The 13,663-nt window shown below is 27.7% G+C and overlaps 1 protein-coding gene across 1 annotated transcript; it reads left to right on the top strand.

Annotated features, from left to right (window-relative positions):
- Positions 1-5,645: 5,645 nt before the first annotated feature.
- On the top strand, positions 5,646-13,018 carry LOC103500333 (protein RETICULATA-RELATED 4, chloroplastic-like). Its single transcript, XM_008463601.3, has 8 exons — positions 5,646-6,305; positions 7,570-7,638; positions 10,547-10,678; positions 10,845-10,898; positions 10,986-11,030; positions 11,777-11,916; positions 12,466-12,591; positions 12,702-13,018. The coding sequence occupies exons 1-8, from the start codon at positions 5,772-5,774 to the stop codon at positions 12,748-12,750; spliced, it is 1,149 nt and encodes a 382-aa protein (XP_008461823.1). The 5' UTR covers positions 5,646-5,771; the 3' UTR covers positions 12,751-13,018.
- The last annotated feature ends 645 nt before the right edge of the window (positions 13,019-13,663 follow it).

The raw sequence follows: 13,663 nt of genomic DNA, 5'->3' as shown, positions 1-13,663 counted from the left end.
AATTGTTTTTGCACTTGTTTTATCACGTGAACATGAAACGATAATTCTAGAATTTATTTTTATTGTATTTTCATAATCCTGGATGTCTTTAAAAAAAATAATAGTTAATAACTTATGGTTATTAGTATAAAAAAAAATATTAGCGATATGTAAAAAAAACATACACATACTTCCGACGAACTTTTTTCTATTTAAAAATTTATTGTTCTAATAATTTACTTTACTTTATATAGAAAATATTGTATTTTTACTATGTAGAAAATATTTTATGAAAAATATACTTTAATAAGAACATAGTTTTTAATAAAAACATAATGAGAAATATAATATATGTATTTGAAAATATCATTAAAAATGTTTGATTTATTGTGTATGTTACAATACCTAATATATCTATTAACAAATAATTTATTAGTACAATTTCTATGATGTTTTTTAACTCTAAACAAGTTTATAAAGACAAAATAAGTTATAAATATATATAAAAAAAATATTATAATTTTTTTAAAATTTTAATGAATACTTGACATTCAACTCGCACAACAAGCATTGTTACTAGTATACGTATAAAATCGATAATTACACTAAACTTTGAAGATGGTGTAATGTAGTAAGTGCACATTGATAACATAGGTTGGTGGGGGTGGGTTCAAGTCTATTCTTTTTATGATTTAAAATATGGAATTTTGTCACTTCATCCTTCTTAGAAGATGTTACTTTTAGCTTAAATTTTCGATTTCTTTTGGCTCTCAAACTTGCTTAAAAAGTTGTTATTCATCTTTTTACTTAAAGTTTTAGATTCACATGTATCTATTTTAGTTTGGTTAATTTTAAAGTTAAGTTAATCGTAAGTTCCAAATTCTTCTCCACATTTTTTAGTTTTCATTTATTTAAATCTTTGTAATAAATCATAATATTTTTATAGTTAATACTTTCTTGGGTTAACTTTATCCCATGATGGATGATTATTTTAAAAAAAAACAACCATTAAAAGAAAATCTTATACGTAAATGAATTTAGGAGAATTATTGGTAGATTATGGTATAATAACTAAAACTTCTGAATATAATTATGATATTTAAGATCAATTTATAGATGTATGAATACTTTTGTTTGCTTACTTTTTATTACATAGTATCCTAATTATATCTCTCACTAACCATATGACCTATGTATATGTGATATAACATTAATTTAAGATTTTTGAATATATGCATAAAAGATCAATTGAATATAAATTTTAAACCATGGAAATATATTAAACACATAATAAAAGGATTTTAGAGGTCTATTATACACATTAAAATTTTGAATTCATATATAGAAACAAATTTAGAAGTATGTGACCTAAACTTTTAGTTTTATTCAAAATTGTGTCTCTAACATAAAATTCTAAAGGCTTCGAAGATTTAAAGACTTGCAAACTCAAAAACATTTCAAGATTTTTTTGAGATTACAAAGTAAAAGTTAATTAAAAAAGATCAACAAGCTATCAGGTCAATATCTAAGAAGATCGATAAATCAAGGGATAAATTCAAAAAGATCAAGGGAGCCAACAAGCCAAACTTAACAAGATTGACAAACCAATAAGTTAATCTATAGATCGAACTTTATATAGTCGAGGGAAAAAGAAGAAAGGTACGTAATAATTAAAAAATTATAACAGTTGCAATAAACTCAAGTTAATTTTCACAAATTACATTTCTTTCTCAAATCTCATGTTAAACAATAACTTTTGAGAATGTTCACCAAAAGTACCTTGAAAAAAAAACCAATATATTATCGTTAAAATGAAACTTTCAAATTAAAAACGTAAAACTAAAACCTCTTTCGGTAGTTATTTATTTTTATTTTTTCTTTACTTCTTACTATTTTTTTTTATTTACATTTTTTTAAAATAAAAAATTCAAAAATAAAAATAGAATTCTTATTAGTTTACATGATGCAACATTTTTTAAGATACTAGTCGGTACCACGTAATATACACGTTAATTTTTATTTTATTTGACTAAATAAAAAAAAAAGTAATTAATTATATAAATAATATAAAGCTATATTTATTTACTCATATTTGGGTAAGGACTATCTAAAACTATAATAACCACGTTTTGCTACAACAAATACTATTTTGTAGTCGTTAAGTAGCTATACACTTAACACTATCGAAAAACCATCATTTGTCGTCGTTTTTACTCTTTTACATTCCTCGTTTTTTAATTATTTGTTACGGTGTTTTTTCTTCCCAAACAAATAAAATAGTGTACATCTCAAATACAAACTATTATAATTCAATTATAAGAACTTAAAACCATAATAACACACTTCTTATCCCAATCATCACTGGAGTTTTTGTTTATTGCTTTTTAGAAAAGTAATAGGTTCTTTTGCAACACAATTGAGTTTTATGTTTTTTTAATAGACATTTTTTCAAATTTAAATATAGAATATGTACAAAAATAATAGTAAAAAAAATTATCCATCGTTATCATCGATAGAAATTAATTGTCAGTGTCTACTGCTTATAGAATCTGAAATTTTACTTTGATTTATTTTTCATTTTATAGTAATTATTTTACTTTGATTTATTTTTCATTTTATAGTAATGATGGTATTTATGTATAAAAATAAATGGTGAGGAATGTCAAAAAAAATATTTTATTAGTTTAAACTTTATTTATTCATGACTGCTCATTTTTCATTTAAGATATTTTGATTCTTTTTTAAACAATTTTAAAATTAGAAGATAAAATGATTGGAAAATATGAACAAATTAAAATTTTTATTATTGATATTAGAATCTAGAAAACTACTTCTTCTAAGGCGTTTATATTTTATAAAAAGGAAATGATATGTGTTTTTTTCTCAAATATATTAATGAACCAAAATATTTATAAATATAGTAAAATTATGAATTGACAATACATTAGATATGTCTATATGTATTATAATAAATATAAATAGTAGTTCATTACAATCTTCGTAATATTTTCAACCATTTTATCATTTAAATAATTTTTCAAGATATAAATCAGTAAAATGAAAAACATTGGTTTTTTTATTATGTCAAGATTTTTTTTTCTTCTTTCCTCCATTGGTGATTAGTGTGTGCGCTTAAAATATTAAATATTAAGAATGATTTAAAATATTAATTTTAAATAAGTGATTTGTTTGGTATCTAATTGATTTTTATTTTTATTTTTTTTTTAAAAAAAGGTTAATAAGTTTGAGAGAGAAGTTTTGAAAAACCAATTCTTTGTTTTTTGAAAATTCACATAGGCATGTTATAGACTTAGCAAGTGGAATTGTTGTGGTCTCCAAACTTTGAGAATAAAACAATGTATAAAACTTAATTAACAAGCTAAGGTTTATCATAAAAATTAATCAATCTAAAACAAAATCACTCAACTTACAAAGTACAAACATATAGCAACATAATTTAAACAATCAAACTTATAGTATAAGCAAACCTCTAAAACTTATCCAAACATACACATAACATATCTCAAAAGTAGACTTACTTTTATGTATTTAAACCTAGGATACATATGGTAATTAAACTTTTAACTACATTATTTGCATTGTCTATATATTTTTTAAAATAATGGACTTAAAATAAAATAAGAAATACAAGGTTTCTTCACCACTTTCTTTTCCAATAAAATTAGTGCAGTTATCAACATTTTTTTGGACCAACACTTGGTATTGTGCATCAATTACTTTCACTATGGAATATAAGTGAAACATTTCTTTGCTCAAAAAGTAAGGTCTCTTGATTAAAAAAACAATAAGAAAGAGGTAAATACAACCATATCCAAATAGTGTATCTAAAATTTTATGCAGAGACACAAGTTCATCTAAATATAATTTTCTATTGTATCAATAAGATATTCAAATCATATATCGGCCTACAAACATCCAAAATTTCATGTTAGATGGCATAACTTTATATGAAGTTAAAATCTTAAAAAGAATAATTGGAGAGAAAAGGATATCTACGAGGAAATATTACAAGAACCAATGAGAATAAAAATTAGTTGAACATATAATATATTCCATAAATCTTTGTGCATGTTTCTTAGTTGCTCGGTTTCTTTGCCCTAACTTAGCACTAGTTGAATTGTGTCCAACGTGACCTTCTCCTTGACATCCCCTCAAACTCACGAGAGGTCCAGGTTTATAATGTAAATATAAAAAATTGAAAATGAATCAAGGCAACTTTGTTAAACAATTTGTCTAATTGATCTTAGTTTTAAACCGTAGTAATTTTAGGGGCTCTTTATCTAAACTTGAGGACAAACAAAATGAAAGATTTTGATGTGTTTGGTACAGGATGAAACAACAAATTAGTTGCAAGTGCTTCAACATTGATGTAATCACACCATAGGATTAGGAATACGAGGAAACTAAGTTCAGTTAATGCCTCTGCTTCTTAAATGACCATGAAACAATTTTGTTTCCAACAAAAACACAATATGCAGCAATTGTGGATGCTCAATCAGCATAAAGTAGAAACATCAAGGTCCAACGTTAGGCTTAGAAATAGGATTGTAAAGTGTTTGGGTTTCACTTATATAATGAAGTATGACATTAGTTGTCCAGCTAATAAACATCTTTCAATAACCGACTCGTATGACTTACAACATACCCAACACATCAAATTGGACTATTTAAGGATAATAAGGCCGTACAACTTTTGACTCAACAACATTAATATTGATTTCAATGTAAAATCTCCTCTTAAACATCAATGGACTTAACCTTATAATACAATTCAACTAAATCCATCCTACTCCTCTCACCACCATTTCTGTCGCAAATCATACCTTACATACTAATTTGAGTTGCCAATGATCTCTAAAAGAAAATGATTATTATTTTATAAAGCTTCAAAAGAGAACAAACTCATTTCCATTATTTTATTCTAATAAGAGGGCATTTACAACACGCTCTACGTATCACTCAATTGTTGTCATGGTCTTTTGTTAGGTACAAATGTATTCAAAGTTCTATATGTTGGTTACATAAGAAGATAATCATGAGTTTATAAGTAAGTACATCTCCGTTGGTGCAAAGTCTTTTGGACGAAACAAAAAACAATCTATTATATAAAAACAAAAAAATTAATAATTGAAATAAATAAATAAATAAATAAATATATATATATATATATATATATATATATATATATATATATATATATATATATATATATGAAAGATATATATATTTAGCTAAAAAAACATGTTAGGGAGGACCTAATGAGAGAAGAATTGTAGTACCTGTATTGAATTGACCAAAAATAATTCTAATAATACAAGATACATACAACATGATAGTAAACAAATTTTATAACTCTTAGATTAAACAACTGTAGAGTTGAACAATAATTTTGAAATTCAAGTAATTCTACACTTAAAAACTAACTATTCAATCTCACGGACTAAAGTTAAAAATCAGAGTTTATAAGTTTGAGTTTATAACTAAACAGCTGAACCTATATAAGAATTAAATGGTATATATTATAAGATATTGTATTAGGGAGTGTAAAATGTGAGAATTGGAGTTTTGGTATTTAATAATATAATTAAAAATTGAAGTATAGAATAGAAATTTGTGAATATTAATGCGAAGTAAGAGCTTGTGTATTGTCCGTTTACGAGTGAGTATCATTCTCCCTCTTTATTTCAGCACTTTCTCAGCCACAACAAACAGACACCCTTTCCATATCCCAATCTCGCTTTTTCTCTCTCTAAATTTCTCCCGGCCAAAAAATGGCCATCCGGAATTTCTCCAATCTCTCCATTCCCCCGCCCTTTCTCTCCCCTTCACCTCCCACCCCCAATTTCACTTACATTCTCACTTCCCCAACCCACTCCCCTCCCTCTCTCCGCCTCGCCCCAACCACCTCTCCCCTTCGCCCCCGCCGCACCCTCAGAATCTCCCTCGCATTCGCCTCATCCGACGGAACAATCCCCCCCGGAGGCCATGGCAGTGGAGGTGGAGGACATGGGCATGGAGATGGCGGTGAGGAGGAGGAAGAAGAGGACAGGGAGAAGAACAGAGCGGAGGCGATTGCAGTGCTGGCCGAGGCTGGGAGGTCGATAGAGAGCCTGCCGAAGGATCTGGCAGGGGCGATTGCGGCGGGGAGAGTGCCGGCGGTGATCGTGGAGAGGTTTCTGGAGTTGGAGAAATCGGCGGCGTTACGGTGGTTGATGCAATTTGGGGGATTTAAAGAACGGGTTCTAGCGGATGATTTGTTCTTGGCTAAGGTCGCCATGGAATGTGGCGTTGGAATTTTCACAAAGGTCTTTATCCCTTCTTCTTCTTCTTCTTCTTTTCAAATTTCCTTCACTCACCTTTTCGCTTTTTCATTAATTACGATAAAATTATCAAATTTTCAAAATTACAATTATTTAATTTATCTCTGTTTAATCTTCCACTTTCCAATTCAATTTAATTTATCTAACTAGATTAAAGAACAAAATAGCCCTTTAATTTAAATTTGACCTATTGAAAGGTCACATGAGTTAAAGTTCATAATTCTAGTAGGAACAATACAAAGGTAACGCTTATTTAATATGATGATGAAAGATGTGACTCATGAAGTTTGACCAAATGTGAGAACTATAAGTAAAATTTTTTAGAAGGCTAAAAATTAAATTGGATTGACTAGTCAAAATAAACATAATTCAAATAATACAGTATTTGTAAATTCACGGTAAAGTTAAATCTTTTATCAATAAATAAATAAATTGAAGGATCAAAATTAAAATTTCTAAAGCTAATTAGCTATAGGTTTAGTTAAGTTTGTGTTGAGAGATCTCATGGATTTTAAAATTTATATGTTTGATTTGGCTATATTTGCTATATTCGATAATTTTAAAATAGGTTCCAAAATTTAAATTGAAAATTAAACTTATTAAAGAATTTTGAATATTAAACTTGCAGGTTAACTTATTACTATTTGTATATTAATATTATTGCTATATTTGCCTTCTACCTATTGGGCACTTTTTGAATGAAGAGTTTTGAAGAAAATGTTCAAATGGTAGCAACTAATTTTGTAAATTTAGCCAAATTTATTAATAACTGGGATCATTACTTTTGGTAATATTTTCAACCGTTTTTTTTTAATTTTATTTATAATAATTTCCCAACATATGTTAAGTAAAGCTCACATGAATAGTTTCCTATTTCAAAATTTTCTTTTTTTATTTGTGGTTAATCATGGGTGTTTTTGTGATTGGACAAATTTATTGATATTTGTGGCTAAATATCAACCTTATTAAGATTAAGAGTTTTGTTGCTACTTTAGTTAGATTTTGAGCACTTTGTTGTTAAATTGCATTTGCAGCTTTTTTTTTTTCTATTGGATTTGGATTGAATTTGATATCGATTTTTTCGTAAATTATAATTATGTGGAAGAATTACATTAAAATTATAAGAAAAACTACTTGAAGTTTATTTGTTAAAGAAAAAAAAGATTATCATTCCGTTACAATATGTAAAATTTGGAACATTAAAAAAATTACACAATGTTTGAGAAGTAATACAATTTTTATTTTGAAGACTGCTGCTGAGTTGGAGAAACGGAAGGAGAACTTTAGCAAGGAGCTGGATTTTGTTTGTGCTGACGTGGTATGTCCTCTCATTTAAACCTTCTAACTAATGACACCTTTTTTGTTTTGGTTAAAAGATAAAATTATTCTTCATAAATAAAATTAATACTAATGATAATAATTTAAATAAATAAATAAACTCCGCAATGGGTTTATTTTAGTTAAACTCCAAATTTCGAAAAAATTTCTTTCCACAAATTTAAAGTTTTTTTTTTCTTTCTTTCAAAGAATCCTTAAAGTCTTTTATCACTTAAATTTATGGATTGTGAAATGTGTGTTTGCTTACGTATTACTCAAGTAAACAAATGTAAATAGAATACATTGGGTATACCATAAAAGAAAAGGCATAAAATTAAGGGCATGAAGTTGAAATGTAAAAAGAAGATGGCACACAAATGGGTATCATGTACTTCTATAAAATATTTATGAATTTAACCATAAAAGTTAGGAGTTGTTTTGAAAGAGATTTCAAACTACAATGGTTAAAAATGAAAATTTTAAAGTTAAAAAAGAATGTAATTTGAAACTCAATTTATAGTTCAAAAATATTTTTAATTTGAAGTTGGTTAAATTTTATAAAATATTGAAACTTTACACAGATTTCAAGATAATGTATAGAAGGATAAATTTGAAATTTGTAACAGGTAAGTTTTTAGAAAAGTTGAATCCAAATTTTCGCTTTAGAATTTAGAGTAAATTAAACATGTGAATGGTAGGGGATTGGACCTCCAATCTCTAGCAAGCTACTTCTTGCCATATTCATCTCTCAACATTGGTCACAAATTGTTCATCCTCCTCACAATGAAAAGTTGGAGTGCATAAATGCCTATATATTGTTTCTATTGGAACGATCTAAATGTCATCATGAAAACAAATTTAACCATAATTTTCATGGGATCAAATGTAGCAACAAACTTAAAACACTTATTTTCCGTACGTAACAATCTAATAAATAACTATTGATTAGGATATGGTATCAAAGGATAAACAAGTTTTGTAGATTATTCTAGATTAGATCAACGAATATGTATTTGGGTAAATAATTTGAATTTTATATTTAAAAACGGTCTTGAAAGCGTGATTCAAATATTTAAAAAATTTTATAGCCTACAATACATCTATATTAGTTTGAAATTTCAAAATGCATCATTGTATTAAAAAAGAGAAAATAAGAAAAAATATACCCTTTCATTTTATAAACTCAGTTCATGTTTTATAAATTAAAATATATCATAAATTATATGAAATTACACAATAATAATTGTACAAAATTTAAAAGTGCTCATAAGTAGTGATTAATAGTTCATATTCAAATTAATATTTAGCAATGATTATGACTCATTTTAAATAATTAAACTGTAATACAATTTTTAAATAAATTACCCAAACACATATTGATACTGAAATACATAGTAGAATTTTTTTATTCAAACTTATGTTTTTCATATGATCTACCAAGGAGCCCTCGAAGAATTCACAATCTTAAACAAAAAATGAGAGCATAAGAAATAGCACAAAAAAATAAAATTATGAGGGTAGGAAGAGGAGAAGATCTATGATTTTAGGAAGGACAAGAGTATCACAGTTGACCGTCAATTTCACAAGCAGGTGTTAAACAGCTCAACTTAAATAGTATTTGTCATTAGACTTTTTTTATCCTTTCCCTTTTCACTTTTTTTCACATTTATCGAAAAACTTTACCTTATAATTTGAACTCTAAACATAAGTTTTCAAAATTCAATAGATATACACATCATTCTCAACTAACTCCAAACATTCCCAAAACTATAAAGATTGAAGTGAAAAAAGAAAGATTAGAACTAACAACCCTAAAATTCAAAATATAGACTTTGTTTGGGATTGATTTTAAAACATCAAAAGTAGTTCCAGAAGAATTTTATTCATTTTCAAATATAGCAAGATAAATTAAAAATATTTACAAAATATTGATAGAAACCGATAGAGATACTGCTAGAAGCTATCAATATCAATCAATGTTCGTTATTGATAAAATCTAAAATTTTACTATAATTTATCGATATTTTCGTCGATTTTCTCATTTACAATAATTTCTTTTTAAACTAAGCTCTAGTATTCCTTATTCCTCTTTTTCTTTTCTCGCATCTATTTTCATCTTATATCAATAAATATTTTTTTGACAGAGTATAACATAATTATTACTAAACTTTGTATCAAATAATTTAGATTAAATAAAATATCTTGCAATTTAAATTGTGTAACCTTTTTTTTTTTTATGTAAATGTGAACGTACAATAAAATATTTAAATTAATCGTTTAGCAATTTCAATTTCATATAACAATGATTTTTAACTTATATATAATTAATTGCCTTATATAATTCAGATGTTAGATGTCAACATGTAGATAATTAAATAGTATGTATAATTTAGTCACTATAGTCAAGTTACGATAAATCTAGTTTAAATTTGTTACCTGTTTCTAAATTTAAAATATCTCAAAAACCAGTACACAATTTCTTTTTCAAAAACCACATCAATTATTTTAAAAACAGCATCATGCCCCAAACCAAATCTTTCTTTGCAAAGAGTTCAACAATTTCCTAAGAAAAACAACCATTTTGCTTTTTGTAAAATCCAAGTACACGAAAAAGAAAAACATGCAAATCGGTTATTTATTGTGTTTCTTAAACTTGCTTATTTCTTCTAAGGTTAATCTTTTTTGTTTCATACATTCAAAAGAAAAGAAATCAAAGATTAAAAATAAATAAGAAATATGACCATTTACTTCTAAGAATTGAGTGTTGCAGATCACTTCATATTTAAAAATGCTAAGCTTAATTAATTATAAATCTTTGATTTTTTTTATTTTTTTTTTATTTTTATTTTAAAAATGAGGTTGGAAGTTTTGTTTTATTGTTATTATTACTTTTGTTGAATGAAAAACAGATAATGGCCATTGTAGCAGATTTCATGCTTGTTTGGCTTCCAGCTCCCACCGTCTCTCTCAAACCTGCTCTAGCAATCAGTGCTGGACCTCTCACCAAGTTCTTCTATGGCTGCCCTGAAAACGCATTCCAGGTAACTTTCCCCTCAAACCCAATTAAAATTTCCAATATTTTTCGGTTTTCATTTCTATATCACATTCTACCACCTCAATCTGATCACCCATGGTCAAAACTTTTTAGTTTTTGAGACGAACACCAGGTGTTCGATAAAATTCTCATATGAAATTCTCCTTCTTCAGGTGGCGTTGGCGGGTACCTCCTTTTCGTTTCTTCAGAGAGTTGGTGCTGTGGTGGTATGTCGTGTGTGTTTGGAGCTGAATTTCTTCACTAATTTGAATGTTTTACTTAATTTAAACGTGATTTCTTTTGTTTATTTGTAGCGTAATGGGGCCAAACTATTTGCTGTAGGGAGTGGTGCATCTGTGGTAAGCGAGTTGTTTTCCCCCTTTGTTCTGCCTCTGGCTTGATTTAAGCAATTACGTTGCCTCTTAACTATTACTCGGTGTTGTCACTGCATTCTGGTCTGTAGATAAATATAATATTAAATTTAACGTGGTATGTGGTTCGAAGGATTTTTTTTTTGTTAAAACCTCTTCCATGTTATTTCATCCCAAGTTAATATTAGCTTAAGCTTTTCGATCACCACTGGGAACATTTGAAATCACTTTTATCAAACTCCATATGGTTTAATTGAATTTGGTATGGGAGCATTTTTTTGTACTGAGGTCAATATATACCTATACTGTTATACCACATGCATATGTTCAGTGTTGGTTTTGTGCTTGTTCTGAACTTCCTATCTCTTAAAATGAAACAGTAATGAAGTCATTTGTAAGTACACCTATCGCAACTAGTTATGCTTTTAGCTTGGTTTAAGCAATTTTCTTGCATCTTAAACATACCCAATAAATTTTGGAATCTTCATGACAAAAACTTCAGATCATGTGAAATTTTGTGGTTTCTAACAGGTATAGTAGGACTAGGAGTAGGAGATGTCGTTGTTTTTGGACTTCTTCTAAACTTTGTGGTTCTATCTAAGAAATAGTTATGAAGTAATTTGAGTTCACAAGAAATCAAATAAAGTTGCATGGTGTTTCTTAACTTTTGAAAACGTTGCTTGACTTGTTGATGTGTAGATGAATACCTATGCCTTATGGACTCTGTATTTCAGGTGGGTACGGGTATAACGAATACCTTGATAAATATAAGGAAGTTCTTTGACAAATCATATGCCATGGAAGCAGAGGATGTGCCTGTACTAGCAACAAGTATTGGCTATGGAGTTTACATGTCGGTTTCTAGCAATCTAAGGTACTGCACTTCTTCACTTCAGTGTGTGAGGTCTCATTTGATAACAATTTGATTTTTTTAAAACATTTAGCTTATAAACACACTTTCCACCTTATTTCATTGTTTTATTGTTTTACTTTTTACAAGTGTTCTCAAGATTCAAGCCAAGTTTTGAAAACTGAAAAAAAAAAACTTTGAACAGCTTGTTTTTGTGTACAGAATTTGAATAAGAATCCAAATGTTTACATTGGAAAGATAAAAATTATGGCAAAACAATTGTGAGAAAACAAACACGATTTATGAAAATAAAAAACAAAATATGGCTAAATGGTTTACAGAATTTAACAATTTTCCAGTCTTTTGATATGTTTTTAATTCTTCATCTCATGGTCAGCTCGAAAGTTAGGCTGCTAAAAGTGTTACAAGACTCTTAAAAATATTGAGAGGAAACAATGTAGTATTAATTTGAACTTACAACCTTTACCATGTCTTTCTTCGTGGTAACAACGAACTCTTCTTGTTAAATAATTTCCATAGTTTTAAAAGAAGTGTTTCTCTGGTTTCATTCAGATACCAAATAATTGCGGGAGTAATAGAGCAAAGGATGCTAGAGCCTTTGCTGCACAAACACAAATTGGCATTGAGTGCAATCTGCTTTGCGGTTCGAACTGGCAACACTTTCCTGGGATCATTGATGTGAGAAATTCTTCATCATCCTTAAACCCCTCAAAGCCTTGTTCTATTCTTTTCAAATTCCTGGCTGTTGTGAAAAACTTCTGTAAACACATATTATATTTTTGTTCCAGGTGGGTGGATTTTGCAAGATGGACTGGGATTCAAAGAACGAGAGAGTAAAGTGGGAAACAAAAGTACACTTTTGTTCGAGAAATTATTCGACGAGGTTAGTATAATTTAATGCGTCGAGGCTATTTTTCGAGTTTTATTATTTAAATATTTAGGCATATGGTGGTAGTAGATGAATGTTGGCCGGGTGTTTCCATTGAAGCATAAGGGTGTATGATTGTTTATTTGCATACATTATTATTTTTTGGAAGTGTCAGAATGAAGAAAAAAAATAATTTGTTCCATTTTGAGTATTATAATACATTGAAGTTTGAAACAATTTGTCCTAATTTAAGTTATAGTGAGAAAGTAGGCGCCAGCCATCGATCTATTCACTAATAAATAACTGAGATATTAGGGGTAGTTAAGTTCATGCATATTTTATTTAAAAACTAATTTCAAAATTGAGCCAAAAAGGGTCTCTTTTCTTCCTTTTTTTCCTTTTTACTTTTGGTTAAAATACTAGATTTCGTTTTATTTAATTGTAGTTAACTTTAGATGTTTTATTGTAGTCTATGTATTTTTTATGAATCTTTAGATTAGTCCATGCACTTGGGTACAAGGAATAACTAGCATCCATAGTAAGGGTATTTTTGACCTTTTCCGTGACAATTCATATGTATTTTTTTAAATAAGATATTAATTGCAATCATCCATCAATGTTATATATATATATATATATATATATATATATATATATATATTAACGTAAGTTATTTTTAAAATAAAAGAGGAAGTCAAGTAGCATTGTCTACAATGTAGTCTTATTATATCAATCTGATCTGATATAAATTGTCGTTATCTAATCACACTATAACTTTATACAATTTTTTACATAATTTTGCAAGGATTGAATGACAGCAAGTTCTGTACAAAGTTTATTTTTTCCTCCTTTATTTTTCATTACAAAGAGATTGGTGGATTT

Source organism: Cucumis melo, chromosome 4, assembly GCF_025177605.1.
Source record: "Cucumis melo cultivar AY chromosome 4, USDA_Cmelo_AY_1.0, whole genome shotgun sequence".
NCBI classification, from domain to species: Eukaryota; Viridiplantae; Streptophyta; class Magnoliopsida; order Cucurbitales; family Cucurbitaceae; genus Cucumis; species Cucumis melo.
This window is presented reverse-complemented; position numbering and strand designations above follow the sequence as displayed.